General features: G+C 32.0%; 1 protein-coding gene across 1 annotated transcript; it reads left to right on the forward strand.

Moving 5' to 3' along the window:
- Positions 1 to 902: 902 nt before the first annotated feature.
- LOC137920046 (nose resistant to fluoxetine protein 6-like) lies at positions 903 to 14,615 on the forward strand. The gene is made up of 13 exons (XM_068763277.1): positions 903 to 1,113; positions 3,378 to 3,601; positions 4,684 to 4,898; positions 5,159 to 5,244; positions 5,597 to 5,778; positions 6,663 to 6,814; positions 7,496 to 7,664; positions 8,026 to 8,219; positions 10,037 to 10,184; positions 12,141 to 12,324; positions 13,164 to 13,306; positions 14,102 to 14,211; positions 14,492 to 14,615. The coding sequence occupies exons 1-13, from the start codon at positions 903 to 905 to the stop codon at positions 14,613 to 14,615; spliced, it is 2,142 nt and encodes a 713-aa protein (XP_068619378.1).
- The last annotated feature ends 5,204 nt before the right edge of the window (positions 14,616 to 19,819 follow it).

The following is a 19,819-nucleotide window of genomic DNA, read 5'->3' on the forward strand; positions in this document are numbered from 1 at the left end:
AGAGAATTAATTATTTTTACAGTGACTATCGGTATAAGGAGAGAAAATCGGGGTTTACATGTTAACGATACATTCCTCACAATTATTATTGTTAGTTGTTGGGGACCCGTCGTTCCTCCTGTTTTGTTTGGGGCAGGAACGTTAATATTTTATTCATTTTATTATTACTCACCTCGCCTTTCTTTTCTCGTCTACATTCCTAATTACTGTGATTCTTATTTCGCAGCATGTATCTATTTGCTTTCTTTATTTACAATTTTTGCTTATACTTTGTATTTATTTATTTATTCAATGACGCTCATAATTGAAATTACTCTTTTTATTTTTATTACAATTTTCATTTTGCAGCACGGTCTGGTCAACTTCCGAGTCACAGATGCATCTGGGACTCTCCTTGAACTTAAACCTGTACAGGCGCTCAGAGTATCCCCCATGCCCCGTGAATTGTTATTCAATTAAAGCAGTAATAAGTACATAAAACAGTCAATCTGTTCAACTTTCATCACGAAATTTATTTGTAATTTACTAGACAGGAGGTAAAAGTCACTAAATTTATACATGATTTTTTGCCGTAATATTTAATTAAAAAAGCCTTTATTCAAATTAAAATGAGTTTTAACTGCGTTAATGCTATAAAATTAGTTAAAGTTCGGTATCCGCCTACATCGTGCTACCTCGTAGAAAAACGAATACAATAGAAAATTACTGATGACTGCATAGATTGCTTGACATAATTATGCAATTTTATCTGCTTATAAAGTAAGACATTCCTACGGTTTAATCAGTTAACAAATAAAGTGTTTATAAGGATCATGAAGTACATTCTTTACGTGTTAGTCGTAACTTTCTTAAGAAGTGTCCACGGTTATGTTATTACACATGAAGCTAATGTCAAAAATTCAATGAATCATGACGACTCCAGTTCCGACAAAATTAACGAGAAGAAACATGAATCGCTGAAAATTTTCACTGAAGCCGAGCGCGGAATTTATCTGGACGATGTAATTTACACTTTGAAGAATCAAAATTGGACTCTAGAAGAGGAACCGTGTTTGAATCAAACTCTGCAAGTTTTGCAATATTTGCAGAATTTCACACTGTGGGCTGTCTGGCGTGAGTTTAGTTTTTTAAAGTCACGTTGTGTAACAATTTCTATGAATGGAATGGATGTGAAGTCCATTGTACAACTAGTGTACCCTCCCATATGAATATCTTAATTTATTTCCTACAAAGATCACTTACATGAACCATTTATCTTTAAAGCTACTATTTAATGGTAACCTGATGGACTTTGGTCAAAAACTACTTAAAACGATATTCTTAGTTTAGAGTCGTATTTAAGTTGAATGGATCCTCCATAATACTTTATTTCAGAAAGAAAAAGATGTAATGAAAACGATTAAAAATTGATGTCGCTTTTATCACGTTTTTACTTATTCATCTTCCTCCTTGTCGTCGTTATCCTCAGCTATGAGGGTCGCGACCTCCACACACTACTTATAATGAGGTTGTTTTCTCGGTAAAATATTATGCTGGGTTATTGGTTATAGACTTAAAATGTTCAAACGGTTCGTGTATTGGGTATATATTGACATCATTAAGATCATTTGTCAACAAAACACTTTTACACATATTTTCAACAGATTAATAATTTATGGCAACATTAAGTCTGTAGAGACAGAAAGTTAGCAAAAATTCATGTTATTACATAATAATCAAAACACTTTTTCTTTCTGTATTATGACAACATCTTTCTTTTATTACACATAATATTGAGTATACCATATATTAATTGACACCAAATGAGCTACATATTTACCCCTCAAAAGTTTTTACGCCTATAACCTTGCAGCCTATATAATTTATAAATGTTTAATTTATTTATTATACAGAGGGATTAGTATCGTGGTTACAAAAAAGATTTTCCTTAAATAATTTTTTTTAATTTTAACTTAAGTTTGTCAACAAATATAAATAAGTAAATTAAAATATTTTATCATACAAATACGATGTCTTCTCTAGAGTAGCTTCTTAAGAAACATTTAATCACAGGCCGTGTTTAATATTTGATCTCCGCACTGTATTTTTGATTATTATTTAATTTATTTAACATTTCCACAACTGCCACTAATATGGAAAGCTAGAATAATAAAATACAAACAAATATTACCCCATAAACGATCTGTATAGTTAAAAGCTGCAGTTTATCTGCATATTGGACATAATGGATACAGTCTGTATCTATCTTAAAAATAGTTCGTTTTTCCAAAAGAATAAATATTAATGTACTGGTGCACGACAACTGTTCCTTATACATTTAGTTTAGTGTTAAATAGTTATGTTTGTAACTGTAAAATCTTCAAAAGCTCTAAAACGTATGGTTCGGAAATTATAATACAAGAAAGGCAGTGATAATATAGTAAAAACAGGCGTTTTCAAAACTTAAAAATAATTTATTTGTATTTTTTTCTGTACGTTCCAGTAGAGTTTGTTTTTCTATAAATTATTGAACGGTCGCATTTAAATAAAAAAAAAACTCAATTCATAAAAAATTATTGGAAGTAGGGGAAAAGATTTTCGCTTACGAATAAGCATTATATTGACTCCTTTAAAGCTTTTAGACCTAAACCTAATTGCCCTGTATTATATGTACGTACACCGAAATATGGTATAGCTGAAAAAGTATGTATGAATAGGAGAAAATAACGTAAATCAAAAAAATAACTTTTCTTTGATTTGTTTATTAATTCTATGCATTTCAGTTCATAAATCTAATCATCGGACTATACGTCACAGGATTAGATACATAACTGATTACAAACATAATTTAAATATCTTGATATATTATAAACTATCTGAATTACCAGGTACAACAAACCTTTGAGAAAGTCTGATTTTGTTAAAGGTGTGACAAAATTAAATAGTACAGACAAAATTAGATAGTATAGCGAAGAATTGAGTTATCCATAATACCTAAATCTGAACTAGAGACGGAATTTGCCGCTCACAAATAATGATTAGTTTAATCACAAAATAAAATATTTCGTCATCGTAGTTTCAGCCCATACACGCAAAGATACTTTAAGGGGATATACCATAATCGCTACCACATGGTTTGGATAAAATGTTTAGTACTTCTTAATTTATCAAAATTGACATTTGAATCTAATTTACATTTGGTTAAACACAACCTATAAAGTATGATTATAGGCAATAATTAACATTAACTGTTTTTTTTTAGTCCTACAATATTTTTAAGTTTTTCATTTAATAAGTTTCTTTACAGACAATTTTACTTACATCCATAGATAAATCGCTCCTTAAAAACATAAGTTATTTTTACAACTTAATTGTAATGTATTACATTTCTATAACAGAATGGGACTCTATTCCATCGGAGCCACAAGGTCTTCTATTTGGCAACCGTTACCACCTTGGTAATTTTGATCAGTGTTTGGACACACCATGGCATGCCACGCATCCTGAGTTGAGGAACCAATATTGCCTTGCCGACATCATATTAGAAAGATCGGATAAAACCCATAGAAATCGTCATGAAGAGACAAATGACCCGTATCAATCAGCATTGGACCATATTGAGGTATATATTATCTATATTGATTCTAGATTTATCATAATTTTTTTTTGAAAATTAGGATGAAAAACAATTTGTTCAACATTGAAAATTTTAACAGGACTCTTATTGATTTCCTTTCTTTCTTTTAAATCTGTTGAAATGTTACTCTGCTACGAGAAGAAAGAAGCAAGAAGAAATTCTAAAACAACACATCTTTTTAAAAAAAGCTTAACAATATTCTTTATTACGCTCAAAACTTTTTTGCTAGATGAGAGACGTTCGGTTTAAGTACACAAATAATTACTCATTCACTTTATTAAGATTCAACTAAGTTCATCAATAATATTACTAATATTACTAATAATATTAATTTTATCTTTTTACATTGACGTTTCTGATCTTGTTATAATTTATGAACGAATTTTTTTCTCGCGTTGCTAAAAGTATTGCCTTAATTTTTTTACTGGAGGTCTTTTATTATCTTTGCTAGGGGTTGTTTGGTGTCACTGCGGCTTATATTTCTCCTATCAAACAGTAGCGTGCTTAAATATGATTAGCTAATGAGATAACACATCTTATTTTTAAAATCGCTACTTCGTACTTCATCCATGTATTTTCTGGGCTGTTATCCATGTTTTAATTAACATCAATGCCACTCTCGTCTCTATTCCGGGCCTAGATCTCTTTACTGTTACTTAGATCGAGCGATACCGCAAGGGCCACTGCTTGGACCTTTACTATAAAAAATTCACAGATGCCCAAGAGGGCCAAATCGCGGCTCGGTTAGTGGATATTAGAGAGGTTTTCTGCAAAATATGCTACCTTTTCAAACTCGTTACAACTGGGAGAAATAGTGGAAGAAACTTCAGTAATATCTTCAACATCAATAGGGATACCTATTAGAGGGATACATGAGAAATCATTACCTCGGTTATGAGCACAGATAGCTTATTGTCATCACGACTTTTTCTTTACAACACTATGATAAAAATACTATAAATTATTAACATTCTCTTTAACGAAACAAGAAACAGCTCATATAAAACGTAAGTTAAGCTTAGTTAACGAAGAGATGATACTAATAATTTTGGAAAAATTGAATACAGCATAAATCATCTTTCCTGAGACCTCTGAACTATTTGACCTGGGGCTTGTGCGTGCCAAGCTCTTGCCAATCGCATTCTGTACAGCGTTTGCTTGGCATATTATTGGCACACAGCCATCTCGGCGCGGCTGGTTTGCGGGCTCGTATTGGTGTTCCAGAACCTTGTCAGAGCTTTGACAAGCCAAGGGAGTTTGACGGCCTTTTCTATTCATTTATGTAAGTATAAATTATTCCATCATATTGTTTATAATGTAAAAAATTGCTCAAAATAAATGTCGGTTGTCAGTTGTTATTACAACCAATCTTCGGTAAAAGACCGCCTGGTTCTAGATTTTATACGATGTTTATTATTATTTTTTGTGTAAATTTACGGCAGCTTTATTATACTTAAGAAATGTTTTCTTGACAAAACTTTGTTTAATATAAAACTTTTAACTTCAATTGTTCTTTGTAACATTTTTTAACTCATATTTCAGGATTTTCATGTCAATATTTATCGCAATTGTTTTGACATGCACGTTCATAAGGCACACACAGAAGGATTCAAATAAAAAAACAATAGGTAAATACAGTTTCTTTATACACAGATAAAAAAAAATATTAAATATAGCAAACCTTACAAATTTAATTTACTTTTTTTAATTTAATTTTTAAACTAACTTTCTATTCTCTACCTGCGTCTCCAAATGCATGTTTTCACAATGTTTTTTTATGTATGATGATTGATTATAGATATAAAAGCCATAAAGGGGTTAATATACCTCATCTCAACTCAGCGAAATGCGTATAGTAAATAATACATAATTTTATTAAATAGCCATCTGAATTCTAAAAACCCTTTTGTTTCAATATTATCATTACATCTTTAGAGCTCTTACACCCATAACTAATCACCCTGTATAATTTTTTTTAAGGAAATGAAATTTTAAAAGTGATCAGCCTCCAATATAATAGTAAAGATATTTTAAAAGTAAGTGATAATGGAATATCTGTGCTGTATGGTATACGGTTCTTAAGCATCTGTTTTATAACATTGGATCATCAGTTCGGCGTTGCCAATGGAGGGCCTATTAGTAATGGAGTTCAAGTGGATAAGGTAATACGGATTTTAGTTTTAGTTATGATTATATAAAAGAGCAGGGATAATCCAGCGAAAGAGGATTGAGACTTGCGATTATGGGTCCGATTGTTTTACTGTGTGCGTCTACAGGTTGAAACGACGAAAGATTACTTAAATAAAATATTATTCATAATATTCCAAATCGTTAACAATTTATACAAAGTTTATCTATGTCAAAATTAGGAATGCGATGTTGGCAATTGTATTATAGATTTATTATATTGTTTTTATGTTCATGAAATAAAGCTTGGATTTCTTTTTTAGATTATTACTGTCTTTCTTATGTATAATTATAACTTTTAATAGAAATATTATTCTGATTCAATCATAACAAAAGCGCGTTTTGTTAACTCATTTTAAATTCAGTAAGTTTTAATTTTATATGTATGTAGTAAATCATATAGCGACTATTATCGTGAAAGATATTGTGAAAGTGACAAAAAAACCCCCGCCTGAGTTTGTTGTAGGCTCTTTTCACATCTGGCCACTTTTGGAACTCACGTAGATATAAGTTGAAGGATGCTATTTATTATAAGGCAGCTAAACCTAATTGTTTGTATCAAATTGGACTCTGCTGACATTCTTTGTATGACATCTTATGGATAATAATATTATTAATGGATATATATAGTAACCTTCAGACAAGAACACCTCCATAAGCATTAATGAAAATCGTGGTTTAAATATTTTTCCACTTAATTGATTGACGTATAAATTTTCGGAAACCAATTAAGAGGATAATGGTCTCCAGCGTTAAAGATTTCCGATTAACTTTCAATTCTGTAATAACAGTGTACGCGTAATTGCGCTTTCTAATATATTATGTGCCCATAAGATTTTTTTAATAACTTTTCTTTCAGTCAGTGATATCCGGTGCGGGATTGTTAATTCTTCATAATGATTTATTCGTGGACACATTTTTTGTCCTTTCGGGTTTTCTGTCAGCGACTGCAATGTCAAAATTAGAACACATGCCGAATTTATTTCTTCTAATTCTAAGGAGATATATTAGGTAAGCAAGTTGGTTAAAAGTCTGTTTACCCGCGAACCGCAAACTTTGTAAATATATGAAGTGTTTTTGTAATAAAACATTCTTCTTTAACATCTTTATTTCAGCCTTAGGACATCCACTGCTACACTAGGCATCTTCTATGGATTTCCAATGGTCCCGTTCCAAGGCGACGTACAAGACTTTAAATATACCGATGACCAAGTTAACTAGTCCCTCCTACGTTGCGTTTACTGATCCAGCGGCCACCTTTTCTGCATGCTCATATAAGCACATGTCTAATGCCGTCTTCACTTGCCAATCCGCAAGTTTTTTAATTTGTAAAAAAATCTTCGTAATTTTTATTTTTTTCTGCTATTTCTTCATTCCTGATTTGATCACATAGAGAAATCAATAGCATAATGCTCTATGGCTCGTTAAGCAACTGTGAACTTGCCAAAGAGGCCTTAGAGACCTCGTTATATTGCCGTAAATCATCACTGATAACTCACATTAGAGGTTAACTTTCGTCTTAAGCTCTGTGGGATATTGGACGAGAAGATATTTCGTAGTTAAAACATTATACAACACAATCATATAATAAAAAGTTACGTGTTAATTAATGAAATCAATTTTTATCTTCCAAACTGTTTTTGCTAGAAAAAATGGTCTTTTTATCTTTTTTAATTTACTAATTGTTTGCAGATTAATAGTTGCATACGCAGTCGTTATATTTTTCGTCTGTGCTGTGTACCCTTACATCGGGTCCGGTCCATTGTGGAATAGAGTCGTGGCCGGCGAAACTACACAATGTCGCAAAAATTGGTGGCTTAACCTCCTCATGCTAAGCAATTACGTTGACACAGAGAATATTGTAAGTTAAATGCATTGATTATGTTAATCCATCAAGTCGCGTGGAAAGGACCGAATAGCGTGATTTGAATTGCAAATGATGTCTTCATTTTTTAATTTACTTGTTCACAATTGCGTTGTTTTTGTATGAACATTGCTTACCTAGACGTTTGCAACCGTAATTTTGAACATTGGTCTCCTTGTAACTACAAACTTCGATCTATCGTATTAGTCATTGATAAATCTGCTATCAGAACCAAAAGACACTTTAACGACAAAAAACTAAAATTCAAAGTAGAGGTTTATTTAAGTAGTAAAAAACTTAATGAAATTTAATCGACTTTAACTAAGTAGAATATTTAAATATGTTTATATATTTTCAGTGCTTGGTCATATCCTGGTATATCCCCTGCGATTTCCACTTCTTCGTAGTTACCATGTTGCTTTATTGGTTGTACAAGAAACTCCCAAAACTCGGTATCGCTTGTGCAGTTGTGATTTCGATTTGTGCGGTGTTAGCCCCTGGACTAGTCAATTACTACTACAATCTTCCGCCCATACAATTGTTTACTTATGAGTGAGTATATCCCTTATTTGTAATAGTTTAACTTTATAATTTTTTTTTAGATTATCATCATCATTTTTGCCGTAAGACGTCCACAGCTGGACATAAACCTACCCCAAAGATTTCTAACAGGACTGGTAGAAAGCGCCCTGCATTTAGCGCTTTCCGACAACCTTGATAAGGTTGTATGTCCATCTTATGGGTTGAGGTCCTAGTCTCCGCACTCTGGTCCGTGGTCTCCACTCCAGAATTTAAACATACTGCCGGCCATGGGTTATACGCACTATGTGACCTGGCGCTGAGCTATGTAGGTTACTTCAAATAATATCGCAAAAATAGCAGAAGAACTGTGATAGTAGGTAGATCTCTCTCGGCGCCCTTCTCAGGTTCAATTCCTGATAAGCGCAAAGCTAATGTAAATAATAAAAAAATATTAACGGATCACGAACGGTAAAAGGAAACATTGTGATGAAACTTGTATTAAGGACCATGAACCAAAAAGATATACGGTCTACCTACCCGTATTGACACACATAGTGATTTTCGTTTAGTCCCTTCTCTGAAAAGACTGCTTGTACTACGACAGTGGGAACTTTATAGCTCTAATAGGAAAATACCCATTAAATACTGTTGCGTTATAATGAATTAGTCATTTTTTTCCGTCGTGCCATTGTTCTTCGGAATGTAAACAGAATTGCATTGATAGGTACTAAACTATAAAAAAATAAACCTAAGCTACTAATAATTTCAATGCATGCGATAAACATAATGAGCAAAGACATGCAAAACGTGACCGTACAGTAGTATATTTTAGTTTAAACACTTTTATTGTTATTATTTGCAGCTATAAAAAGTTAGACAACTTATTTTATAAGGCTTTTTTGTTGCACTCCATGGAGAGTCGGCCCGATAGATCTAAGAGCTCAGCAGCCTGCCAATCCGACAATAGTACTTTATTAAATAGAGTATGTCACAACTCCAGACGAGAGAGCCCCCGAGTTTTGCCGCCAAAAACTTAGTTAAAGCCAACCATCTGTGCTCTGCCTCCCCAAACTCGTGGAATCTGTAAATGTCAATAGGTCAACAATGTATATCAGCTACAAACAAAAAATAATAAAAAAAACATTAAGTGTCATACTGTTTAGGACAAACAAACAGCAGTGTCCATTCCGGACGTAACTAAATTCACAATTTGTTAATATAGTGCTATTTCAGTTCAATTTTATAAGAATATAATATATAATGTGAGTTAAGACGCTACAAATTATTTAAAACATGTCAAAGTAACAATTCAAGTATTATAATCTATAATAATCTATAATAATAATCTCCTCAAGCGAAAATTGTCTATACAACCTTTTCGTTCAGTTTGCCAGTGTATTTTCAATCGTTGTTCGAGAAAAACTATGATATAATCGAAATCAATGCAAGAACACGCCAAATTATAAGTCAAATAAAAATCCTCAAAATAGAGCAAAAACACACAAGTTATATAGTAAAAAGGAATAATTACTTCAACGCGTCCGCACGATAGAAACGTTAGATGCATGTAAACACGTCCCTAGCTTGTTATTACTTACCCATTAGTTCTGCATTTGGTATAGTCTTCTCGTATTAACTCTGTCCTGCGAATACAATATAGTGAAATAGATATTTGCCACATTAAGATCCCAGTGAGCATATGTTCTGCGCGTTATGTGACCTATTTACTGCCACTTCAACCTGCCATTCCATTACATTCCTTTACTTACTCCTTTTTCCTTTTCCTTTGTCCTTTACTATATCCTTTTACTCTATATTTATTAACATTACTTCCTTTTCTTGTGCAGTTTCCTCTTCAATCCCCGGAGCCAGGAGCAGTTTCATACTACGTACATAAAGAGCCACACTCGCTACGCTTCTTATCTTGTTGGTTTCTTCAGCGGCCTGTACTACAGCTATAGCATACACTCTATCACAACTAAACGATTCTTCCAGGCAAGTGGTTAATAGTTATTTTTTACGATATTTCGGTTCTGGGATTTAGAACGCGGACTTCCACTCGGAAGGAACATAAAAATAACATTTAAAAAGTCGCTGCATAAAATATTACACAGGCTTCCTATAAATCAACGACGAATATGTGACATAGGTTTCATATTTAATTTTATGAGATTAGACATTATGCTTATATACAGGGTGGCCCATAAGTCCTTTGATATGAAAAAAATTTATTAAAATAAAACTAATTACATTATGAATTAAATTTTTATTTACATAAAAAGCTTAAAAAACGGGAATTATTTTTTGAAAATAACGTCTTCTAAATGTTATCCGTTGCGATCACGGCACTCTTGCAAACGACGTCTAAAATTGTCGATGACTGCGCGGCACGTCACTGCTGTAATGCTTGTCATTTCTCTGCGGATGTTTTCTTTTAGGGCCTCAATTGACCGCGGGTTTGTGTCGTATACTTTAGCCTTAAGGTAGCCCCACAAAAAAAATCCATCGGGGTCAGATCTGGACTACGTGGAGGCCAGGAAATGTCTCCTCTCTTAGAGATCACTTTGCCAGGAAAAAGTTGACGGATAACGGGCATAGCAGTGTTAGAGGTGTGGGAAGTGGCCCCATCCTGTTGAAACCACGTCCTGGCATTAAAGCCTGAAAAGTTTTGCAATTCTGGTATGAAAAACTCTTCGATCATAGCCACTTATCGCTCCGACGTAACAGTAACTGCGCGCCCTCTGCCATCCTCAAAGAAGTAAGGCCCTAGAATACCATGGGCTGACATAGCGGCCCAAACAGTCCCTTTCGGACTATGTAAGGGCTTCTGATGCTTAAGTTTTGGATTGATGGGGCTCCAATAGCGGCAATTTTGTTTACTAACATGCCCGTTAAGATGGAAATGAGCCTCGTCAGAGAACATTATGTTATTGAAGGAAGTAAACCGATTCAACATTTCATTCGCATAATTTTGTCTTTGAATACCGTCAGTTTCCTTTAATTCTTGAACCAACTGAATTTTGTAAGGGTGCATATGTAAATCTTTCTTCAAAATCCGTTGTAACGATGTCCTGGATACGTTTAATGCTCTGGCGCGCTTACGAGTTGACTGTGTCGGATTTTCGCGAATAGACTGTGTCACTGTGTCTATGTTTTGTTCCGTACGTGACGTCCTTGGGCGACCCAACCGCGGTTTATCTAACGTCGAACCGGTCTCCTCGAACTTAGCAACCCAGTTCTTAATCGTTTGAAGAGTTGGAGGGTCGTCAAAGTTGTGTTCTCGAAATTTACGCCGCGCAACGGTTGCCGAATTGTCGTTTTTATAAAACTCGCACACACAAAACGCACGGTCCGCTCCGGTAAAACGCTCCATCTCGTCTAAATTCCCAGAAACCGAAGTTACTCCCCCCCTTCCCCTGCACCGCTCACGCGCGCCCTGTTCGTTTTATTCAAATTTTACTTTTCAAAGGACTTATGGGCCACCCTGTACTATACATGTTTATTATTTACAAGAAATACAAATACCCAACAATAATACATTCTTACAACTTACAACACAAAAATTTTAACTATTGATGACATATATATACTTATGTTTATCATCAGATATATGTATATAATATATTTTAGCTATGTAGTTTATGTATTACAACAGTTGTAGTTGTTATATGATATATGAATTATAAGTAATTTGTAATATGTATATAGACCATCCAATTCTAACATTTGTAACTTAATGATCTACCGCTATGTTTTGCTTTATTAGTAACTCTAACTATTAGTTAAGTCCATCCAATGGTTGTATATAAGAAATCGCCGTTTTTGATAAGACCGCTTTTTGTACCTTATTTTTTGCTATTTCTTTTTATGTCCTGTTGGTGTAAAATAAGAAGTAAATAAACAATTATTGTATAGAAATGATATGTAAAACAGTTGAAATACAATTTACAGAGGTACTCTTGGTTGGGCGCCTGTATCGGCCTGGTTGGAATAAACGCTATAATGCTTTACGGTGCTACGTACATTTGGCGGAACTACGAACTCGTAACGGGGTCGATCTACGCAGCGGTTGAGCGGCCGCTTTTTGCGACTAGCGTCTGCTTGTTACTCCTATCATGCTCTTTGGGACACGTACGTAAGTATATAATTTTTTCACCTTTGTTTAAATTTTATTTATTTTGTTATTACCATAAATACATTGCGTAGTTCGATAATTTCTCTTTACTTTGTTTTTAACCAAAGGTCGAATTATTTTATATTTGTCTAGAGTAACTATATGGTTATAAATAATGAATATGGCTTTAATAAGTTACTAATATACAGGGTGATTGTAAATAGGTGTAAAAGCGAGGGTAATGTATTGCTATCAATTGATGTATATTTTTAGTTAAGAACACTCTAACCAAATAAAAGGTTTCAGAAATAATAAATTACGTAATGATATAATACAATAGAACAAAATTCAGATTACGATATAATAAAATAATTCATTGTTTAATTTGTGCCTGTAGACTTTGTACAGCCAGAAGATATTGGCCTGCCGCATTCCAAGCGAAAAAACTAAAATTAATGTAACATATTTCCTAGGGATCCATTTATATAAATATATGCACATTTATATCATAATATTTCATTCGTCAAGTAGTAGTTGGCCAGGAACAGATTTAACTTTCTACCCGTAAGTTGGATTGCAGTAGCATTTATAAAAAAAAAAATTAAATTTGGTCAGAATTTTTTTTACATATTAAATGTTTCCAAGTATAGGTTATTTATTATAGATTAAAAAAAAAGTAAAGATATTAAATTATCCTAACGAAATGTTGACGGGGAACAGTTAGTTATAGTAGTTAAAAATGTTACAATAACGTTAATTTTTAAGTCAGTAATGCGAACTTGAACGATAAGGAACTATAACGTATTTTCCGTGTACATTTTTCACAATTTATAACTCGATTACTTTTTTTTATTTTGCAGCTCTGTTAAAAAGTTTTCTAAGTTGGTACCCCTGGGTGCCTCTTAGTCGACTGAGCTACGGTCTGTATCTGACACACTTCCTCATTATCAGCCGAAACGTCTTCAGCACCAGGGGCTCCCAGCACGTTGATATTTTTTTCTTTGTAAGTATACATCATCTTTCTTATTTCAACGGTTGAACATCTACTGTCTTCCTATATATTTCCATTAGGAAGGGTTGTTGGTTGTGCATTCAGCTTTCCAACAACCTTTACTAAAAAAACTTTACAAATTATATTCAACGCATAGTCGGCCAAATTCGCTGATTAGTTAATCAATGTTTTACTAACTTATTGAAAAAAAATTTGCTTCGGTAAATTCTATTTCCTTTGGATCTACCATTAAACGGTGATTAATTTCAAATCATAATCAACGTTTTATTTAGACGTTGTGACGTCCTGAGAAATTTGAATCAACGTTTACAATTAACTAGCCTTTTTAAATTTGAAAGTTAGCTAAACGTGAACAAGTAAGTGTGATATTATGGTATGCTAAGGACGCTGCTGCCTTTCTTCTGTAAACTAATAATGCACAAAACAAATAATGCACAAAGTGTGAATTATATAAGACTGATTCTCGGGAATCGTATCCGCGACCTACAATCCCAAGCCTCGGTCCTCTGAGGCTGACAGCTCGTAATTACAAATGTAATATTGATAAAAATTACGAACTTGAACTCGACTAAATCAGTTAATTATTGTACATAGACTAAATCACTTAGCAACTATTAGTTTTTCGTTAAAATACTCATTGCATTTTCTTATACGTTTAGTACCAATTTTCATTTAACACTGTCTTTTATGATTACTGTATACTGTATTTACTTTTTGTGAAAGACGTAACATAATTATAACAACATTGTTTCTTAATTCGTAATGAATGTATATTATTGTTTTCAGTTTGTCCAGACATTAGGAGTTATTGCATGGGGTTGCGTAGCGGCGCTGTTTATCCTGCTTATTTTCGAACTACCTGTTAACAATCTATTAAATTTGTGTCTGAATTGGAAGTAAGTAATATATATTAATACTGCAAGCACTCCTTTTTAAATAATAGAATTATGCTTATGTGTAACAAAAAAATATTTTCACGAAATTACGTTCAAATATAACCGCGCGTTGTAAAAAAATCCCTGTTAAAAGTAAAGTGAACTATTGAGATTTGATATTCGGACGCATATATACCGTACGTTTTTATATATTATTATATATAGTATATATATTATATATAGTATATTATTATATATATATAGTATTGAATGATTTGAAAGCATTAACGAAATTTTTCAGCATGAAAAGAACACAAAAGAACGAAACGGTTCGCACAGGTGACGTGTCAAACAGCGGAAATTATAACAAGAGCTACATCGAGGAAAATCTGCCTTCACCATCAAGCCTTGTTTCAAAATTTTAAATTAATACAAGTGACATCGTTGATATGTATTAGTGTAGATATTTATATTTCCAAAATTTACGAATACCCCACGAAATAATAACCTATCTGCTTTCTTGTCTATGCAAAACTATTAAAAAAATCAAAATTAAAAAAAATTACTCGTTACTCCTAACTCATAAATTATTACTAGATTTAAATCTAGTAAAGATTGAAAATTTATAAGTAGACGTTTTCGCTATCACGGCAACAATGCAATAAAAATATAGTACATAAAATTTGTAGAACTAAAGATTAAAAAATGTAAAATGTAAATAAATAAACAAAGTTAATAAGAGGTTAATTTAAAAAAAATTAAAACGTGAATGCAATTTTTCGTACTATAATAATATTTATCAGTGTAAGTGCAAAAATAATTTATTAAATAAATGACTTATTAAAAAAGATTACTTTGACGTATTTGATTTCGTTGCATTTTATCTTATTTTGTAAATCTTTCACACAGCGATATTTGAACAACATTACATATAAAGTTCCGACTTCGTTTTTAAAGTAATTTAAGTACAAAGCTAAGTAAGTAACAAACTTCTATTACCCTTGAATAAATTATAGTACATAATAAAGTTATATATAAAATGTAAACGTACATAAATAAATTTCTAATCGAAAATCTTTCCCATCATAAGGCGTTATTTGTATCTGACCCAAACATAGAACCTTTATTAATTGTCATGCTGATTCATGTTTTAAAATTAAAGTTTGCAATAAAAAAAATTCAATACATTTTTTACTGCAATAATTCAAGCAAAACCAAAAAGTAAAGACTTTAATTTTGTTCACTGTTCACAAACATCATTGATAATGCTTCATTATATATCTTTTCGGGAAGTTATTTTGTTATTGTTACTTTCGGTCAGCTTCTTAACAAAGTTACCATAAAATTTAAGTATCCATAAAATTTCATTACAGTTCGATCGTAATTTTTTACTTTTCTCTCCATTGTTTTTATCGTACTCTTGAATTAATGTCTACTGCTAATTTTTTCAGAACTTTTAACACAAATTTTAACTGTACGCAAATTTTACTGTCTTATGAAAAGTCAAACAATCTCGAACAATGTTTAAGACTCTTAAATAAAAACAATGCTACCTCTTATTATAAACATTTTAATTTTCTTAATAATAAAATATAAAGAAAGTTTCACTTAGACCAAGGATAAAAAAATGTTATATTATATTAAGAACGCCTTAATAATAGAAATATTGTGTGAATTATTGTGAACAGACGGTTGTGCAGACAGTTTTGTCGTCAGAGAGCTAACTTTGTATAAATAAGTGAGAATCAAAAAAAATGTTTAATGTTATAATTTGCAGTACAATGATATTACAGGCAGAATAACAGATTATTAGTAAAAATAATACCATTAATAATTTAAAACTAAATTAAGATAAATTAAAAACAGCGCCATCTTGCAGTGTAAATTTACACTTAAATAAAATTATTAACTCTCGAAGTAAAATTAACTATGGTTGTAAATATTTGGATAGATGGCGATAGAATCTTAAAAATACTATACATACCTAGGTTGATAATTCATATTTATGTAAAGAGACTTAAAAATAATGTTTACCTAAAGTTATTTAAAGAATTAATAAGTTACTTATCAAATCTTAAGGTACAAGTGATGTGTATTCGTATTTGATAACTTAACGATGACTTAATTTACATGTTTATTTTTTTATATGAATATTCTGTTGTATTTAACACATAAATAAAATATGATCACGTCAGGGAACGTTGCTTACTGATGTCAATATTAATAAAAGATCTTATTAAAAATCGTTTACAATTTTTATAATTTCTAAATTCTTGAAAATGAAAAAAGAAACTTGAATATGTCCAATTTTCCTGTACTTTTCTTTCATTATAACTAATACGTAAACCTAACATCTACAATGATGTCATGGAATCACTCCTATCAAAAGTAGTGGCGGCGTGCTCCATTTATCATTATTTTTCACTATAATATTAAATGTTATTAATTAATGTGTTTACTTATCTATGTATTATTGCAGAATTGTACGTGTAATGCTTGCTCCGTGTACCTAGTCTGACAGTGCGATATTGGAATTGTGAGTTGACACATGGTAGTTACTGACAGTCATGATTTGTAAGATATTGCTTATAAACTGTAGACATCTTTTGCGATAAGCTTTAAGGTTGAAATTAGAGTTAATAGATAATGAAGCTATGACATTGCCTTGGTAGTTTCTTATCCGTTAGCGACGCTGCATCGGATTTGCATCTTAGCAGTATATATTAGTAAAGTCGTGAGCAAACATGGTTAAAATCTGAATTCATCTCCAACGGACCGCGACTGTGTTTGGCAACACAACAGTAGCAAACATAATGACATAATTGGCGGAGGAGCGACGGGGGGAGACGCGGGACGCATGCGCTGGTTTGACGGCCAAGGTCGAGGCCGAGCGATTCTGCCGCGCGCCGCCGCGTCGGCTGGTCTTTCTTGTGCGCCCTATTTCTGGAAACAGCTTCTATAAGGGTTAAATGCGCAATTCGGTTCGGGAGTGACATCAAATGCTGTTGGCGTACCGACCCTAAGGTAATATCTTTAGATTTTTTAAAAAAAAGCGTAATAATGTTGCAAATACCGGTTAAAAGAATCCATATTGTAATCAGGAAACTGTATAGATGCACGACTATAACGTTCAATTCACAAGTGAAATTACATTTACGTTGTTTGGACTATTGCAATATCAACAACGAGCGTTTGCGTAAGCAGATGTGTTATAGTTGTTGTATAGCTATGCATATGGACACTGTCTATACGTGTTATACCTATAACATAATTGGTCACCTTACCTTACGCCGCTATATACTTACACACGTCTAGCGTCATCGCGTTGGTCGTTAATCGTCTAAACAAATAATCGTATGATTCTTATTATATTTTTCCGGTGCTATAACTCTATATAAGATTCTAAAACGTGCAGCGGCTTTTGCAGTTAATACTTTATATACTCAAAATCTTTTAAAGATCTTTAACTTTAGTTATACGCCCTAGACAGTCTCATAAAACAAATAATTAATATATTGATATATATAAGAGTATACAATTTATATGTATTTCTTATATTTATTGAATAATTTAGCTCAACAGCATTTTGATTAGGTTATGATTGATGTCTTAAACGTCGTATAATCAAATAACATATGAGAAACGAGTGTTTCTCAATATGCTTTAAAACGTTCTTTTTATAATTAATACAATAAATAAATATAAAATTCCTATAATAAAGATTAATTAATTCAAGAGCGTAAAAAGTATTGATTTCGTTTTTGTTATAGGATATAAATAGGCAGATTATGTTACATAATAACTTTAATAATGAAAAAATGTAGACGGAAGCGACTGGTTCGTCAGCAAGCCCTCACCGGGTCTAAATTATAAATCTTGCTTGTAATGTTACGCTGTAATTAATAAAAATGTTTATATACATATCTATGTAGGCTCTTACGTACTAAATTACAAACGTTTCAGTAACTAAATTATTCTATTTTTTAAATAACAAACATGTATAAGTTACGTTTATAAAAGTGATTTTCAGATAACAATATTAGATAAACTCTTCAACAGATTAGATAGATTTATTCACCCAATACTGATACCATCAAAATCAGACTAAAACTTGTTGCGTTGTATTTTTGCTTTCGGATAAAGTCGTCCCTCCATTAACAATGTGAAGTGACTAAGGGAAGTACTCTTTAAGGGCCCGCATATCCGTTATATATCAAATTTATCCTTTTGTTTATTCGCCGTGTTATGAACAAAGGCTTCTCAAAAATTATTGCGACATCTTCTGGTGGATTAAATTAATAAAAGTACGACATTTCTAGTCATTTAAATCCTTTTTTTTTTAATACTAAGTGATGTATACACAGTATCTTCTCTCTTAAGATCAATACTTAATCATTGTCCGTAAAATATTGATTTTACTTTAATGATTTAATTGTATGTTTAGCATACATACACATGTATTAGCTCATAATATCATTTAATTAAATAATATAATCGAACTTAATATACACAAATAAATATATGAAAGTTATATAAGTTTTAGAAAATTTTACTCCATTTCTGTCATATTAGATATAAATTATTTTTAGACAGGTAAAATCTTAAATGTTTACAACATAATGTTTTCAAGCTATTTCTTTTTTTTTTTTTTTCTTTTCTTATCTTAGAAATTGTGAAAAAAAGATTTAATAGCGGCTTATAAGAAATAAAGGATTTATTATATAATCCTAAATACAGTTTTCTGTAATGGATTTTAAAAAACGAACGAAGACTTAAAATCAATGTACACGTATTTAATATTTGTATATATATATATATATGTTTATAAACATTTTTGAAACCCGTCCGAAAGATAAGGCGGAGTTCTTTGCAATTTCAAACTCCAGGCATTTTACAAATGTTTCATTATTTATTTCAAACTTATAATTTCTTAGTTATGCGGAGTTGAGCTCAAGGGTTAGAAGATTGTACACTAGAATATAATAAAAAAAGTTTGGTAGTGATTTTTCTTCTAAAATTAAGGTTTTCGTATTAACGAGTTTTTCAAACATTTAAAAATTATTTAAGGTTTAGTATTATTTTACAAAATTTGAATTTCTATTTTCGGTTTATTATCACTTTTAAAGTTAAGTTACATAACATCGATTGTAGACAAGAGGAGGAATGTAATATTATCAATTCTAATTATTGTTTTTTCCTATCACATTTTTAATTAAACTAGACTGTAAATATTATATATAAATATGAATTTTAGTAGAGTTTAAAGAAAGTCACTGGTAACGCGAAATGGCGGATGCTGAGCGCCCGAACGACCGTATTTTAAAATCATCGACGTGATTTCTATTATCGAGATCTGGTTGGGACGGCATGTACAGTACGCAAGCGTGTTCCCATCCCCTCTATGTAGGTCAGGGGAAGCTGCGAGGGGTGCAGTGGGGTAAATCTCTACGTAGGCGTCCCATCTCCGTGCCCCTCTATCGACCGATTCCGGACCGAGGCAACCGCCCACAAATAAAAAAAAATGCCATCGATTTAAATTGTGAAACACGGCGACTAGCGTTGTTAAATTTCCCTATTTTAAGCTTTATTGCGGAAGAAATTTTGTTTCACATTCCCATTTAATTGCGAA

This window comes from Battus philenor, unplaced genomic scaffold (genome assembly GCF_028537555.1).
Source record: "Battus philenor isolate CCGP_79_NKW_IND1 unplaced genomic scaffold, ilBatPhil1.0.hap1 SCAF_17, whole genome shotgun sequence".
In the NCBI taxonomy this organism is placed as follows: Eukaryota; Metazoa; Arthropoda; class Insecta; order Lepidoptera; family Papilionidae; genus Battus; species Battus philenor.